The 18,400-nt window shown below is 43.1% G+C and overlaps 1 protein-coding gene across 1 annotated transcript; it reads left to right on the plus strand.

Annotated features, from left to right (window-relative positions):
• Positions 1–4,251: 4,251 nt before the first annotated feature.
• On the plus strand, positions 4,252–17,692 carry REEP5 (receptor accessory protein 5). The gene is made up of 5 exons (XM_053474295.1): positions 4,252–4,498; positions 8,647–8,740; positions 14,577–14,715; positions 16,499–16,667; positions 17,258–17,692. Exons 1-5 carry the CDS (start codon positions 4,381–4,383, stop codon positions 17,305–17,307), a joined length of 570 nt encoding a protein of 189 aa, XP_053330270.1. The 5' UTR covers positions 4,252–4,380; the 3' UTR covers positions 17,308–17,692.
• The last annotated feature ends 708 nt before the right edge of the window (positions 17,693–18,400 follow it).

The raw sequence follows: 18,400 nt of genomic DNA on the forward strand, positions 1-18,400 counted from the left end.
ACGTGTGACACCCTTGTCACGAAAAAACCCCCATTGGCTGGCATCACAATAAGCAGCCAACCGTGCAGTGCAGCCCCCTACTGTCATTAATGTGTACTGCACAAAAGCACCGACTAATAATATTATTATTTATATAGCGCCAACAATTCACACAGCGTTTTGTACAATACATATATTTAAAAAGGAACAACAAAGCTAGAAATTTACAATGGGGATTAATATAATTTATTATTTATTGTTTTATATAGCACCATAATATTCCACAGTGTAGTACAACGGGTGAAGAGGTCATACTAAATAGTGTATAAAATAGTCAGGCTCCTTCAGGTAGATGGGAAATCATTTGGTCACAGGAATCACAGCAAGGTAGAAAACCACTCAGAAGCAACAAAGCCAATGCTTCGAAGCACATTATTTATCGCATTAACATACCGCACGTGTGCAGGGGGTCTCAACAGAACCCCACCCGCATCATCCACCGAACCAGCGCCGGGACTGCCTGTTGGTAAGTACAGTCAGGTCCATAAATATTTGGACAGTGACATTATTTTAGCTCAGCTCCACCACAAGCGATTTGAAATGAAGCAATCAAGGTGTGATCAAGTGCAGACTTTCAGCTTTCATTCGAGGATCTGCACATCCAAACTGGGTGATAGGTTTAGCACAGCACTTGTCCAGTTACTTTGGAGCCCCTGAACACAGTGGGGCTATGTATGAAAATCTCAATAATCTCAACGGCTCACGCAGAATTAAAGTCTGTCGCACCTCGGTTGCTTGATTTCAAATCCATTGCGATGGTGTTCAGAGCCCAAATCATGACAATCGTGTCACTGTCCAAATATTTATGTGCCCGACACTGTCGGCTAAGAAGTGTATGATAACTGGACTGTCCCTTTAAGGACCATTCTTTACATATTGTATAGAATGTTGTTCTGCACAAACAGGTTAAAGGGACTCACACCCAGATTCTTCTGCGGGATCCTCAAAACAAACAGGCGTCCAACAAATGGCACCAAACAAGTGGTGTGTCAATATAACACGCTGCAAGATACTGCCGAGTGTCCACTAACAGGTAGGACTACCTGGTCTCTGCGCATGTTTATGTCTGAACAGGAATTCCGACCTTCGGGAAGGAGAAATGATGGCACCCGGGCTCATTATTCCAAAGCAAATGCGTGGTTTACGTTCAGAGCATTCACAGTCGTATCATGTAATGGGCGCTGGTCAGTACGCCTTTGTTCCCCCACAGTAAAGCTGATTTGTGGTGGGCTGGAGAGATATGGTGTAAATACCGTAACCATGGCAATGTGTATACAGCAGTCAAACCGCAGACATGTATGCAGATTGTATTCTTGCATGAAACAGGAAGTTACAGAACACTCTCAAAGCTTTATCACCATAATACAAAAGATAAGATTACCATACGGCATACCTGCCAACAGTCCTGAATTTGCGGGGACAGTCTCTTTTTTTGACTGTGGTTCCTGTCCCACCAGATTCGGGTCTGTCTCAACTTGAAAATACTGCCTGCTCACAAAGCCTTACACCGTGCACAGCCAGCATTGTGTTTCAGCCGTGTATGTTTAAGATGCACACAGCTTAAATGCTTCTAAATGAGCTCCAGAGACCCTGGGACGAAATGGGTGTGGCCTAAAGTAGGTGCAGCCACACATCACTACATAACTCTTAGGCTCCACCCCTTTGTATCCCGGGACACCGGGAGCGAACGTTGTTGAGGATGATGCTGCTGTTTCTAGGACCGAGTAAACCCTGATATCAGCCACCGTCCCTTAACACAATCTATAGACAGGGCCGGCCCAAGACAAAATGCTGCCTGGGGCAAAGTTTAAAATGCCGCCCCCCCCATCATTATCTACCCTTCCTCTCCCTGCCGCCCCCCCATTATCTACCCTTCCTCCCCCCCCCATACTTACCTTTCAGCAGTCCTGTGGTGAGTCTCCCTGCTCGGTCTCGGTGCCGGCTTGTAATGCTGAGCGCAGGAAATGACGTCATCTTCCGGCGGTCAACATTACAAGCCGGCACCGAGACCGAGGTAGAGGGCTCGCAGAGGAGAGAGAGAGAGGGCGCCGAGCGGGTACTGACAACTTGGTAAGATAAAACCACTCAGCGCCCTCTCCCTCTCTCTTCTCGGCTTTAAAAAAAAAAAAAAGGGCTTGGGGCGGCAAAGAGCGGTTGCCCCACTCGGCTCCTATTCTGCAGGGACGGGCTGAATGCTGGGCTTTAGAAGGGAATGTAATGACGGCGCTATAAGGTTGTAGGAAATTGCGGATACCTTGTAGTGGGAAAATATTAATAAAGTAGATAAGAGACTCTCGTCAGCTTTCTAGACCTCAGAAGTCTTTCTTTCACGTTACGTGTGAAGCTCCGTTTTGCGTCGCGGGCATAAGAAATTCAAGGGCTGCAATACATATTTCAGGACTCTCAAAAACTCTGCCGGGTGGATAAACGAGTACAACAGGTTAGAAGTGTCACATCGCAAAGCTGACAGTAACAGGGAATAATAATAAAACAGATGATTTGGAGAAAGCAGCCCCCAAACGCAATGGCATATTTACTAATAAGAGCCGTCTTCTTAGCAGAGGCCACCAATTCTCAAAGACGCACTGGTAGCCCTGAACTTTATGGCCCCCGGCTACCCGGAGCCCCGGCAAAACGGGCAGGAAGTCCCACTGACGCCGCAGGACACGGCGCTGTTTAAGGGGAGTGGGGCGCCACAGTTTTCCGGTGCGGTGCGGAGAGGCAGCGAAACTCACAGAGTCCCCAGGTGTGCTGGTAGCCAGCATACCTGCAAACTTTCTGAATGAGCTGACACACTTGAAATATTAACCCTTTAATAGTCCATCGTGAAGACCCTATGTATCGCCAACTAGGTTAACCAAATGGCTCGAATAACTGTCCTCGTTGAAACCTTGACTTGTCATCTGTATTCAAGCAGGGATATGAACCATAACATACTGGAAGCAAAAGCACCAATTGGAAGTCTTATGTATGATCACAGCAGTGTAGAATAGGAAGGAGTCAGCTCTAGACGTGTGAACCTGGGGTTGGGGCAAAAACCCAGAGACTCCGGGTCCAACGCTGACAGTTCTCAGGCACGGTAGTCAGTGTACTCCTTTGCCAGGACAATAGAGAGCGAATTTAGGGCCAATATTTTTGGGGGGTTTTCGGGATTGAGCTGCAAATACTTATTTGTGCCTCACTACCAATATTCTACCCCGAATCGCCCAGCTCAGATCTAAAGACGGGAGGCCATAAGGCAAGAGGTTTCTAGGATCCCCCGTATTGCTGTTTATTCATATAAAGTCCCTGTTGTTTTGTGACATAATTCGTCTACTCCACAGATCCACAGGGGATAAAGAGATCAAAACAAGGAAACAACGAACCTTCCACCGGCGCCAACAACACTTATTAATTAATACAAAGGGAATACGACCAACTGTTCTGCTAATCACATGCCCCGGGTACACTGAGAAGCATGTCCCTTCTACTCTTTGATGTCGATGAAGTCCTGGCAGTGATAGGGGTTATTGTAATACATTGTAATTGGGGTTGAGCCTTCATTAAACATTCAGGAATAACTAGTGCTAAAAATAAGTCATGCAGATAACACGAGGGCCCCACACGATGCCTCGATTCACCAAGGGTGCGAGAGCCTCACAGCCATCTGTTTAGCTCCGGTTTGGTTTTGTTCTGTAACTCGCGGATGTTCTTTGAAGAGAGAACTGGCAGGAGATTTGTGATTAGAACTCGCACTTCACCAAGAAAGACCATTGCGAGCAAGCTACTCCAACTAGAAGGGCTGAGCGGGCCCTGCACGGTGTATAATTTAATATTGAGGAGACTGCTGGACGCTCACTGATTTAGGTATGCATAGTACAGGGCCAGCCTAGCTCTTCCTGCAGCAGATGTTCACCAGGTTTGTGTCTTCATAATGTATAGTGAAGTCAAGGAGCTGAAACACAACCCTCCTGTCAACTCACTGTTTAGTGAATACACCCCTCCAGTGAGCGGCGTATCCCAGTGACAATGGCCCCGCCGCGCACTGCAGTGTGGTACGGGTGTGGTTGCAGTAATTCAGGGTAATGGAAACAGGAGGAGGGAAGGGTGGCAGCTGGCAGGTCCAGCTCTCTTTCCCCAGCCTTGGCGGTAATGCTGACTAGCAGCTCAGATATGCAGTGGCCCCTCCTCCTCCTTCCCCTCCCTCTCTCTCCCCTCCCTCTCTCTCCCCTCCCTCTCATCTAGCTGGAGAGCAGTCTGCTTGCTTGTGTGTTCCAGACAAAATCAGCCATCACAGGCAGCAAGCAGACTGATCTCCTAAACAGCTGCCACTCTGCACAGAGAAGAAGGGGGTGAGCTGAGATGGCTGCGGCATTGAAGGAAAGCTTTGAGAAGTTCTTACACCAGAAGAATTTCTGCACTGACATCTTGGAGAAGATCGAAGCTAAGACCGGGGTGAACAGACGCTACATAGCACTGGGTGAGATCCCGAGCCCTTGGCAGGGTGTCTGGGAGATCAGCTGATGCCCCTTGGGACTGGCACATGTTTACCTTTAAACATCAGGCAGGGTGGTGTGGCTGGCGCTTTAGGGAGGATGCCCCCGGGTTATATAGCATTACTTTAATCAAGGTGTAAGATTGGCTAAATACTAAAGGTACAGAACCGGTTAATGAGCACTAGCCATATATCCCGTTATAGAGTGTGTATCCCCCGTTCTAGAGTATGTATCCCGTTCCATCTATGTATCGAGCTGGGCTGATACAGTTGCAATTTGTATGTAATTAGGGCTCTATTATGGGTATTCGGGCTCGATGCTCACATGACACATATGGCAGAAGCGTGTAAGAACCGACCATGACAGCTTTTAGTCAAACTCCCCACTCGCTTCCTGAAGCCAAAATGTCATTAGGATCGCTTTCTTTGACCGACAGGCTTAATTGTCAGATTCTAAATGAAATTAATTGCCACCGGGTGTGTGCGTCTGATTGCTTACGGATGGGCTACCATAGTAAGGCCTTTAATGGTCCGAATCGCTCTGTTTTACAACCTGCACCGTGTATTAATATTCGAAGAGGTGTGGAGCCCGACTGCGACTTAATGATGGCCATCTTGAGTTTTGACAGCAGGGCCTTAATAGGTAGTAATAATTACCGCCCGCAGAGGTAGAATTCTCCTATGTTATGATGTAAACAGGGTTATGGGCTATTATGATGCCTAGATATAGCCGTAATGGCCAACAAAAAAAGGGAATGTCTAGTCTAAGCCGAGACCTCTTACTGGGCCAACATGGAAAATGTATAATGTTATATAAATCGGGGGGCCTTAGAGGTTTCCATGTAAAGAAGAGACATTTGATATTCGGAGAGATGAAGTAACTTCTTCATCTTTTTCTGCGAGGGTCAGAGCATCAGAAAAGGACAGGTTGTGTTTAACCCCTTGAAGACACACCTAAATGGTCTCTGGCGTGACTGTTGCTGTGGCTGCTGATGTTATTGTTCTTGCGCAAGCACTTCCTTTATCATCGCTCGCAGACCTCTGCTTATTGCCGTTTCATGAATTATTCAGTCAGGAGCCCTGCGCTGTTGGTCTCGCGTGGACGGGGTGTCTAGGGCTCTTAGGTCGCCTTGCAGTGTCCCAGCCAACAGTACTTTACATGTGCACCTTGTTTACTTGTATCACAGACCATTTAAGAGTTAGAATTCTTCCCAAATCTTCAGTGGCATTACTTCCTTTGTTCAGTGTGGCCAGGCTTGGTATGATGAGGTGGCGCTGGCACTTTAAGGCCGGAGGCCATCTAATGATGTAATGCGACTGGGTATATCCATCTGGCAGCCCCGTGCTGCAGCTTCCGAGCTGCCACTGGAGAGTTCTACGGGGTGCTGTCGGCCAGATGGCCGGTCCGGGCCTGAATGTGACACCTGGCCCTCCTTACTAATGTGTGCTTTCCCTGAATGACTTACACAAAATGAGGTTGGTGGAAGCAGCCATTTTGCTTTATGACAAACAGTAACAGGAATAGCTGAAGTGTTATTAGAAGAACTAACAAAGAAGCCATTTTTCTCCAAAATGTGTTTTCGTAAAGGGTTCCAAGCTTCATGGTGATACATAGAGGAAAATGAATTGGCTGCTTTGCTGTAGCGCTGGTAGGGGATTCCTCCATGATGTTTTCTCCTGTTAGCAGGTGGGGGCACTAGAGACACCGGGGTCATGTATAAAGGACTAGCAGGTGTAAAAATGGAAGAAATGGTTTTCATTTATTAAGTGTTTGTGAATGCAATCACTCTGTAAAATGTAGTGCCCCATATCCATACCTCCCAACCTCTACCCGCGATGAATCGGGATGCCGGGGGGGGGGCAGTAGCGTGTCACTTAAACTGGCAACTCTAAGCATGCGCTGTATGCATTCTTGGTTTTTCCCACAAAAATTATGTAAATGGCCGTTAGCGCTACATACCTTTTATATATATATATATATATTGTATCTATAATACAGATGCCTCCTCGTATACAGGAGGCCCATTATTAATTGTGTTCTGGACGGATGACTTCTCGTACCCTTTTGTTTGCTATTGGAAAATCTAGCTCGTGGCTTAGCTTGTAAACATGTGACTTAATAAGGAGCAGCTTTTGAGATTTTTTTTCCCCAAAATATTGCATTTTGAACTAAACAAAGTAATTTAAAGATTGAAATTAGCAATATGTGAATGGATTGAACCGGAATGATATTTTATGGGATCGCCCGACTCACTCGTTGGAAATGTCCTTCTTGTGTAGGTTTCTTTAAATAATTATATATTTATGTAAAATATGCTTTGTATATATTAACCGGATTAGATAGGAGGTCGCTGGCCTATATTTTTTTTTACATATTCAGGGTTCTGGGAGTTATATTTTACTAGCAGCTGGAGACTGCGATTAAGTACATGAGGCAAATGGGGTGTATGCAAACCCGCTTAAAAATAATAGACAACAAAGAAACATTTCGTTACTACGCATTTGTATCATGGAAATAATTTGTATCATGGAAAGTAGCTGGTTACCTACAAGCTTGCGATAAACGTAGTGGCTGGCTGGGCTTTTTCCTTCCCTGGGTGTACTTCTTGAGTGGCTGTATAAATTATTCATTGATATTGGATACTTTTGGAATGTGGTGATTTCGCATTTTATATGTCACTCTCTGATCACACCGCCATTAGTCTTTTTTTTTGTTTGCTTTCTTAAGCGTGGATGGCTAAGGGTGATGGGAGTTAGTATTATCAGCCTTGTCGCTACCATTAATTGAAAACTATAAAAGCCTTCACGCTGCAGTACAAATCCTAAATTATTATGCCTTCATTAACCTATAAAAAAACTTACAAAAATGTACCTGTTATCCAGAAGTGATGCGTTACCCTGTACATTATTGTATGCAAATTACCTGCAAATGAATAGCTCAATGTATGTTTTGATCTGATTTTTTTTCCCCCACATGTGTATGCGTGATGTCATACTAAAGGAACAAGCTAAAATATACACGGTGTATAAGTATAGTATTCATCTTACGGTAGGGCTGAAGGTTTCTACTCTGGTACTATAATGAATTATGGAGGGTGAGCCCAACCCTTGCAGGACTTTTTATATCATGCCTCTGAAACATGGGTTAGTAAATATACCCCAAAGCTCTGCCTGCTTCCTATAAAAACCTTTTGCTTCAGCAAACGTACTCTTGGCCCATCTTGCTGGATTCGGTCCACCTAATGTCCCCTTGGATTCAGTTTGACTCGGTTTTCGGCAGTGGCTTATTGCTACATCTACTGCGTGATGTTTTGCTGGATAGTCAAAGTGTAACAGTATACCATTTAGTTTATTGGTTTTTTTAACTTGTTCATTCCCACAGAGGGCTCTTTATTTTTTGTAAACCGAGCCCAGGCTTGCGTTGGGATCCAGGTGGCCAAAGCACAACCAGACGCGCAGAACAGCTAAAGCTGCGAGTTTGGGACTGCGTGTCATTCTCCTGGTGTAGGAGGAGGAGGAGGGTGGGGAGGAGGTTTTGGGAGTTCCTGGTGTGAACAACGGAGAGATCCAGCCCATTAGCCTCCAAGATGTTTCGGTTCCTTGCAGCAGGTAAGGAACTCGGTGAGGAGGTCTTAATCCCCGACACCTATGGAAACAAACCTTGGCTGTTGTAACACATTGAGTAAGGTAAAGAGCGTCCGCTTGGCAAGAACTCTACAGAGATGACAAATAAACCCTGGCACGGTGATCCCGATTCATGCAGAGCAGCTGTAATGCAGGAACTTCGGAGGGGTTGCGTGGCAGCCATCTCTTGTTCCAGATGGAAATGCAGACTTACAGGGAGACTCTCCAAACCTTTATGTTCCTTAAAATTTTATATCTAAAGGGGTCAGTAATGCGTTTCTTGGAATTCAAAGGTTTAACCACCTTATTGGCTGAAGTTCCCGAGTTGTCTAAACGTGTGGCTGCGATCATTCTGGAGCCGCCGGACCTGAACGTTCAACAAATAACTTCCTGGTTTCTGATTTATTTATTTTTTGTGTATTGTTAATGCTTTCATTGCTCCGTCTGAGAAAGGCTGCATAGTATTTATACGCTACTAACGAGACATATTTTTCCCCCTCTTCCTACAGCAATTATTGGCATTGTTGCGATTTACCTGGTGATCGGTTATGGGGCATCTCTGCTTTGCAACTTAATTGGATTTGCTTACCCTGCTTATATCTCGTAAGTGTTTCCTTTTTCCTATTTGTGGCTTTTAGCAACAGAAATGTGTTGGGTTATATGTGCCGTGGCACGGAGGGGATCTGGGTCTTTTCATGTATACACATGTATGTTTGGGTGCGTTTCTGGTTAAGTTACACATCCACTTTTTTTTTTTTTTTTTTCCTTCATCTCGCATCATTATATATAAACTGAAACTCATTGTTTTTAATTAGGTTTATGTAGTGTTGGTGACTTAATGCAGATCAATGTATTTGGTGTCCTTGTCTATGTATACGCTATCAGGTGGGAATTGAGTGCAGAGACATTATAGGGACTAGTCGATTCTGTCCTGAATAAATCCTACATCCGGCGGTCACCTGAATAGACGGAGTGCTCGGCGAATTAATAATTCAGTCCAGCATTGCAAGGTTCCTGGGTCTTTTTCTCAGTTGAGTCCTCTGATTTCAAGGGGTCACAACTGATGAGCAAAACGCATGGAAATGGAGTTGAGAGGCAAATAATACACAGGAATGGGTTTCAGTAAACTCGTCGGTCTGGAAAGGTAACCACAGTGAGCACCTCTTACTTTCTCTTGATTTGAACTCCTGAACGGAGTTTGGGGGGAATACTCCATTATTACGGAAGTATACTGTATAGAGGGGGGGTTTAAGCTGTTTCTCCGGATTTCACAAACATAATGTGATAATTCTCTTGTGAAATGCTGAGAAAAATTACTTCACTGCATTTCAACATTTTCACTGCAGAGGAGATGTGATAGAAACATTTGTAATACAAGGGATGTGACAAAGAACAGGATGGACATTTATTTCAAATGGGGGGAAGATGTTAGAACAAGAGGTCCCAATCTAACACTAGAGGGGCACAAGCTTCAATGTAAGATTTTTTTTTTTTCACTTTACTGAGAGGGTGGTAGATAAGGGGAACAACCTCCCAGCAGAAATGGTAAAGGTTATTACAGACATGGAATTTAAACATGTATGGGATAAGCATATTGCTCCTGAGAAAAGACAAAGGACCGATCAAGGTTTGTACAGCATGGGCAGACGAGATGGGGTAACTTCTTATCTGGCCTTAGATGCCATGTTTCCTCAACATTGAATAAATAGCAGTTGTTTGCGCAAACCACGTATAGAGTGACTTGTTTTCCTTCCTTGGAAGGACCAGACAGTGTAAAAATATAACCCAAATGTCATCCTGGGACATATGTAAAGAAAAACGCCCAGCGTCATATGATATGTTTACAGGAGCGCCGGGCGCAAGGATGATATTTCGGGTAAATAGGTGGAGATAATGTTTGTTGCATCACTGTTCTCCAGCTGTACATATGTTCATATATAAAGTATTTTATTTTTTATGTATTAATCTAAACCTATGCTTAATGCTGGGATTTACATTTTATTAACCCTTTCAAGGGTTTCATGGAAAAACATAAACAAAAATGCCACTTACTCAAAGAACCAATAAGGATCAGAATTGGGCATTCTGGATGACTACTTATGGCGATCGACATTGAAGTCCAAGTTAACAGAGTGGATCATAAAACCCTGAGCTCGCGTATATACATAAGTTCAGGAAAACGAGAAGAGGTTTAGTTTCAAAACTTTAAATAATCTATATTTCCTCCAAATGTCGGCAGTAAATTGAAGCGCTTTAAGGGAATGAAGTGTTATTAGGGAAACAATAGTTTCTGCCACAGGAGAAGGAAAAAACAAAAAAACATTATTGCACTTTTTAAAGAGTTTCCTTTTAGGCTGATTGCCGTCTCTGACCTGGCATGGGCGTCCACAGGGATTTTTCCAGGGGGCAAAATATCCTCCCCACCTTTCCCCTGCCCCACCCCAATACTTCCTTTCCTTGTGCCCGTACCTTTATTGACTCCTGGTGGGAGCAAATTTTATTTACCCATTAATCTGATAACTGACCGTGGTAGATAACACACCAGCATGTATTCGTACAACATGAGAACTTTCTTTACAATATCTGGGGTGGTAAAGATTACCCACAACTACCCCTGTCTGCTATTCCTATGGCGTTCAGCAAGTAATGTGTATCATGGGAGCTGCAGATACCCCAAACGTGCCAATATTAGTGGAGGGCACTGCAACTTTTGTGGTTAAGTATGAGCAAAGAAGGCTGTGCTCTCATGGATATCAAACAATTTCCAACCCAACACAAGTGTGATGTATATGTGTATATATATATATATATATATATATATATATAATGTGGCCCAATGATTGGTATCCGTATAGTGAATACTTTGTGCTACCTCCCTCTGCCAGGATAACAGCTCTGAATGTTCTTCTATAATGCAGGATGAGGTTGGAGAATACATGGCACAGGATCTGAGACCATTCTCTCCATACAGAATCTCTCCAGATCCTTCACATTGCGAGGTTGACGCTGGTGGACTCTCGTCTTAGTTCACCCCACTGGTTTTCTATGACGTTCAAGTCTGGGGACTGGGATGGCCATAGTAAGACCTTGATTTTGTAATTCGGAATTTTGTCCTCTCTTGCCCCCCTCCGACATCCATGTGTCCTGGATATATACTATTCTGCACACATTACCCAAAGCCAGAACATACTTTTATACACACTAGTTTTATACTGTATCAACCATATCTTATTAAGCCTACAAAAAGTAGCATCTGTTTGACGTTTTTATTAATTAAATAGATGAAACAATGTTTTAAGGCACACAGGCCTCGGGAATATGAAACTCTGTAAATAATAGATGTCTCCTGACCTAGAAAACAAATAGGGCACCTTTTTTTCTGGCTGCAGTGAATCTGCTTCCAAAAGCCCAGCAAACGATTGATTACAGAGAATATGCTGTACTTGATACTGGAAATAGAACAAACTGGATTAAAAATGAGTTTAACCCCTTAAAGTGGACCTGTCACCCGTAAAGATGTGGATGATGGGGTCCATTACAGAATTGTAACACTTTATATGCTGCTTTATATGTAACTTTATCGCTACTCTGCATAGAGCTAACCGGTTTGGGAAACATTTAAGCATATTTTCTTTATACATTTCCTCTCCAATTGTCTAGCGTAAGGTATAGGTGACTATTTACTACATTTATAGTTTATAGGGATACTCCGAATTCTTTCCCTCGAGGACTGGAGTTTTGCATCCAGGTATAATAAAATGAAGGGGGTAGCGGGGTCTTGTCTAAGGACCAGTTTATTATGGCAAATACTTTGCACTGGTCCTTGAAGGGTTAATTCCACATCTAATATAAACTCGTTTAATGTAATGAATTGGCTTACTGCAAAAATACTTGTTATAATTCATGTGCAAGACTGGGCTGGATTAATTAGACTAAAAGTATTTTATTATCTTTAACGATGGAGCTCCTAGAATTAGCAGTGTGGCACAAACCCACAAAATAATAATAGTGCCCTTTATAATTTACAGTGAGGTACATGTGTGGGGCACGTATGTATGTGTGTATATTGATGAATATGATGTCATAGAATCTGATCAGAATGACCACAAAAGTGCCTATATATATAGCCATGGCAGCAAGCATTTCCTTCCACTTGGGTGCGTTTCTGTCATGCATTGTATAAAGTGGGGGGCAGAAGGTTCATCATACTGTATGGGCATATGGCTGTGCATGATGGAAATGTTTTTCTGCTGCAGGTACTAACCTTATCAAGCTCAGCCACATGTTCTATGTCACAGCTGTTAACATAGCTAGGCTTTATTGCCACTAAAGTGAGTGGGCAACTATAAACTCGGCCTGTGTATAATAGTTGTAGACCGCAGGGATAGGCGCTGGTATGTCGCATGGCGGGCATCTTATTATCCTCTATGAAGGACATTGGAGTAAACGTTCAACAGACACCGTATGCTTCTTCATGCTATGTCACTGACACCTGTGGCCTCGCGAGGACACTCTACTTATCCCTGCAACCACAGCTTTTGTGTCCAAAGTGGCATGGGTTACCAACCGCTCTGGCATTTGATACGACTCCATGTTCATCCAGCCCATGAGTCGGAATTTGTAGGGGGCAAAACATGAAACCCAGTGAGATACACTATCCTTTATTGCTTGTGATCTCTAGAGCACCTCCGTCACACTAGAAACCTGTGTTTGCGATGCGCTTCCCTCACAGGAGGCCCTTGACAATCCCTGCTTGTCTACAGGGGGGTCTGTGCTGTGCCTTTTGCTTGCACAGACCTGTGTATTATAACCCCCCCCCCCCATACACGACTCGCCCATGCAGGCTGCTTAAATGGAGGCCTCTGTCTTCTCAGCCTTCGCTGCCGCCTGCCACCTACTGGCATCTGTGTGCAATGCACGTTTACATGCACCTCTCTACTACCTTCTCATGAACATATTACAGAGACGTGTTCCCGGAGCTCACCTCCATATGTGAATCCAGCCCAGGTGCAAGAAGCGACATTTACTCACCCCTTGACCATATAACTGTAAAGTGGATACGGAGTAGACAGTTGCTCTTCTGCCTTCGCGCATCATTTCTGGATAGGTGTATATAAATGCATGGCTTGCAGACACTTCCAACCATGCAGAGGGTTTATTGGTTCATCATGAGCATTTACTGCCTGCGAGCATTACAGTGCTGCACACGTATTTGAAATGGAGTGAGTTAATATGCTTTGGTTTAATGCCTTTTTTTATTAGTTCTGTTAGTCATGCTTTATGAGTAATATATTATTGTAGCTCAGCTCCAGGGAAAAACCTCTGAGCACTCGCTCCAGCACTGATTTAATGCTAGATTTATTATGCCCTCCTTACTAGGAGTCACCTGTATTTCTGATCTGGGTTATTCCTCACACTAGAGGTAGGGGTTAGTGTGTACATCTGTATTCACTAGTGAGTGTGAGTATCCGTGTGCTACACATAGTCTCAATCTATCATGGAGTATTCATCTCTGCTACCATGTAGGAGAGGACAGCGGACATTGCTGTAACCCTAAAGAAGCAGGAATTTTATAGGATTTTGTGCTGTGTGAAGTTCAAAACGTTAACATTCAGAATCTAGCTGCAGGTCTTCATTGTTATTTTTTTTTTTAAATAATCTGTCTATTTGCACACCTAAAGTCTGGCTTGCGTGTTTAACCCCTTCAGTCCCTGCAGCGATTTCTCAGAGCTACGGAGTGCTGGCACGTGCGTTATACACAATGCCTGTTTAAAAAGACAAATACAGCTCTATTTATATAAGGTCTTTCTAGAGGCTATTTGGAAAAGAATGGAATATAAACATAGTTTTGTGTTTTTTAATTAAAATTCCACAAGAAATTACAAACGTCTATCATTTTGGATGCTGGGAATGCCACGTGCTGTGTGAGGATTACAGGAGTTGTGGTTTGGCATTAGCTGGGAAGCCGCCTCTTGGCTACACCGGAAAAATCTAGCTTGATGATGGCACATAGGGCTTTAGTTTAATAAAAAGGCGACTCCCTACTTTTATTTAATCTTGCGGTAAATGCCTCCTGCTTGTGAAATCTCATGGAAATGCTGAAGACCCGGAGTTACAGTTTATCTACTGCAGATAAAACATGCTGCTCCACATCGATTCTCTCCAGCACGGGAACAACATCAACGTTGGTAGAGAGGTCCAATCCCAGCCTTTTCGCTTTCTATGGCAACATCCTATCAGTGCCTGCTTTTGTGTCACATGACAAGTGTTCCTGGCAAAATGTATGAATGAGCCAAAATGTTACACCTGATAAACTCAGTAAAGTAGGTGGAACGCCATCTTTCTTTCCTTTGTTCCATATTATTGTCATCTAGGGAGGAGCACACTTCTCACACACGTTTGGGTTTCTGGGATAACATGTAATTGTTCCATTCTTTAGAATCAAGGCGATTGAGAGTCCGAGTAAAGATGATGACACGCAGTGGCTCACTTATTGGGTGGTGTATGGAATCTTCAGCATCATTGAATTCTTCTCCGATATATTCCTTTCCTGGTTTCCTTTCTACTACATGATCAAGGTTAGTATGCGTGGCACTAGTTTTTTTTTTTTTTTTTTTTTTTTTTTTTCCTTTCTATCTCATTTGTGTTGCGTTCCTTGAAAATGGAAATATGTTGGAAGTACATTACAAAAGGCCAACAGTGTAACAAACAGTAAATAGACCACCTTGTCACAAGGAAACTTTTAGCGTGCTAACAAAAAGTTTTTGTTTTTGTTTTTTTATGGAAGAATTGATGAAAATATCACACAATCTACACCAATAGATTAACTGGGTATCTTTTCAGTTATCTTGTTATAAACCTGCCAGGATGCAGGATCTGTATGATTAGGTCGGATTGTTTCCTGGCCTACAAACAGATCTAAAGGCATTGTGGCCCAACGTGTGCACTTTACATTAACCCTCGAGGGACTAGAAGCGTATGATATACACATTGCCTTTTTACGGTGTACAGTACATCCAAAAGCACGTTGCCGCAATCCCCGTGGCCACTGGCGTGTCAGTGTGGGAACCCGCGTACTAGTTCTATACTGGAGGACACATCCCTTGGTAAATGTCTGTAACAATAAAATAGGGTGAGATAACAGGTGGGTGTGCGCTGTGTTACAGCCTCTGTTTGCATAATCCAGCCGAGGGATCCAGGCTCTTGATAACATAAACCATGAAAGGAGGTAGGAGTGTAGCGCAAGTATGTGACCGCCTGTATGGATTTTATTTTATATAAATATCTATCTGTCTTTATATTATATAAAAAAAAAATTATGCATTTTTATTGTGGAAGAATAGAAAAGAAAACTAGTTTCTTTGGGTTTTGGGACCCCGGAGGCCTCTCCTTCAGACGGTGTCTTCCAGGGTGGCCCTGGCACTTTAAGACCACTCATTCACCAGTGCGGCTGCCCACTGAAGGACGCGATCTGCTGCTGGAGTGGGAGTCAATGTGCAGAGCCAATGGCAACTGGCCCACTCAGCATTTCCCTGGTTTGCCAGATGGTCAGTCCATGCAGTGTGTCTTCAGGGAAAAAAGTGTTTCTCCTTCACCTGTTTTTTGTCTTATCTTTTTTTATTCTTCCAATGCTTGCTGTTAAATGCACATTTTGTAGGACTCCGAATATGATCGCTTTTGCCGAAAAGGGTCAGTAAACCATAATCTGTAACTGTGAATTTTTCATTTATTTATTTATTTACCATTGGCAGCTGTGACATTGTTGCCAAGATCCACTTCTTGTTTTAATCTTGAAATTAACCACAAACTAGGTTAAATTCTACAAATTTGCATTTGCAGGAGGCATGTGATGTTGTGACTTCTGAAGGGGTGTGAAAATGTAACTAAAAGGGCGATGCCATATCCATTATTAAGAGACTGTAAAACATTCCCGATAGCCTCACAAAATGCTTCTTAAAAGTACTTTTTTAAGAATGCACATAAAACTATAAAAAATTAAAAAAATAAAGCTCTTGCCTTAGGTAGAAGCTGCAGCCCCCTCCTCCTGTAGTCTGATGATTCTCACCACCGATTGGCTGATTGAAGCATTGACGTGTTTTTTTTGCTGACTAATTAATTTTTAATATAGTTATTAACCCTTTGTAGAAGCTTAAATCAGAAAAATAAATATTCCTCTCTGAATTCATATTTGCTGTTATTTAGTTTATTAACCGTGTCCTATTTATCCGAAGGTGAGTATCTGGTAAGATCTGTTTAGAAACTGATTTACAAAACCTTTAGTGAACATATAGATAAATAAGCGTATATACTTCTTTCTGTATACTATTTCTTACCTATTGGGTGTTCGGTCTTGTTTTGTAGTGCGGGTTCCTGCTGTGGTGCATGTCTCCCAGCCCTTCCAACGGCTCTGTTCTGCTCTACAAAAAAATCATCCGTCCCTTTTTCCTAAAACACGAGGGGGAGATGGACCGCTTGGTGAAGGACATTAAAGACAAAGCTTCTGAAACTGCTGATACTATCAGCAAAGAAGGTGAGATGCATCATATTCTGGAGCTGTGTGTGTGTATATATAATATTATATATAATAATTAGTCCCAGAGTCACTATTTACAATCCTCTTATCTGCCTTGTAGAAGAGATCCAGATTTGGGAGAGGTTACTAAATTGGATGCGTAGGTTTACAGATACGCTTACCTGGGAACTTTCTGAATGAGCCGACACTGAGACTCTTGAAATAGTCACCCTTTAATAGCCCACTGTGAAGATTCTACTTAGTGACTCGCCAAATATGTTGCCCAAAAGGCTCTAATAACGGTCCTAAAGGATACCTTCACTCATTGTTTAAATGTACACTTAATTGAGTCCCCTGTATTCAAGCAGGAATATTATACATAACCTACTGCTGGCAATCCCTGTATAGAACATACTTCAGTAGGTAAGGCGACTGATGATTTAGTTACACAGTATACAGGGCCAGCCAAACTCTTCAGGCAACAGACGCTTGCTGGGGTTGGCCCTTCACAAATCATAGCGAAGTGAGGGAGAGGAAAGACTCTGCTTGGTTAATAGACTCCATTGACGTCTAATGGCGTTACTAATTAATAAATTTATTTGTTTCAGCTAAAAAAGCTACTGTGAACCTTCTGGGTGACGAGAAGAAAAGCTCCTAAGCGGCCGCCATGAAGACACCCCCTATACGCTACTGTTATAAGGGGGCTATATGAGACAGACCCCCTGCCAGAGGGGCCTGAAACACACAGAGCATTGACTGACTGCAGAGTGCTGTATTTCAAGCCTCGCTTGCATTATGGGGGGTTGATACTGTTGCCTTGGAAACCTGTTTTTTTGATATGAAGAACAAACGTGTTGAAGTAGTTATACTATTTTTGCTGTTGTCTGTAGTGAGGGGCTGGGGTAAGCGTTTTATTTAAAAGCAGTCTGCAGTGTCCAAAACGTATTCAAAAATCACTTTTTATTCTGTGAGGAAAAGGCTTTCCAAATGCATTGTCTTGTCCTGCAGTATGTGGACCTAAATAAAATGAAGTCAGTCTATACGTCTCCAGAGCTTTGTGGTTTTTGGTTAAATCGTGTAATTTATTTGTGAGGCAATACATTCACACTCCTTACTGAAGCAGCGAGGTCACGAGGAGCCTGGCAGCAGGTAAGGGGTGCTTCTAACATTAATGCCGCAAATGGACAGTGCGTGTCTCTGGCCGACGCATAGACATGGACGCCCCTTTAATGATGCTTTGAAGAAAATAACTCTGTTTAAGTGGAATATAACATATGTGTGTATAATATATATTACACAAAGCTTGCAAAACATTTTGTTTGAAATATGCAACCGTCTATCTGCTTTAGACTTCCCATTTCAACTTTATATGTAAATAAGGACTTGCCCCAGCATCCAGATTACACACAAAGAATGTACCCAGCACCCGCAGTCAGGTCTCCTCTCCGTCTGTGCTCTTCTGGCTCATGTGTACCCTTTATTCATTCTAAAGCTTTTAGGCCCCAAACAGTAACATTAATGGATAGACTGTCAAAATACTCCCTTACAAATGCCTGCGCACTCACACGCACACACACACACGCTTGCCCTTAGACATCCTTGCTCAAAAATACCTTCAAAATACAAACTCTCTTTTCCTCACATTCTTTCCCCAGATCTCTCCCCTTTCTGTATATCTGTCCTTTTCTTTAGCTCTTTATTGCTCCCCTTTCTCCCTACCTCTCTTATCCTCTTTTCTTCGATACTCCCGT

Source organism: Spea bombifrons, chromosome 1 (genome assembly GCF_027358695.1).
Source record: "Spea bombifrons isolate aSpeBom1 chromosome 1, aSpeBom1.2.pri, whole genome shotgun sequence".
Classification (NCBI taxonomy): Eukaryota; Metazoa; Chordata; class Amphibia; order Anura; family Pelobatidae; genus Spea; species Spea bombifrons.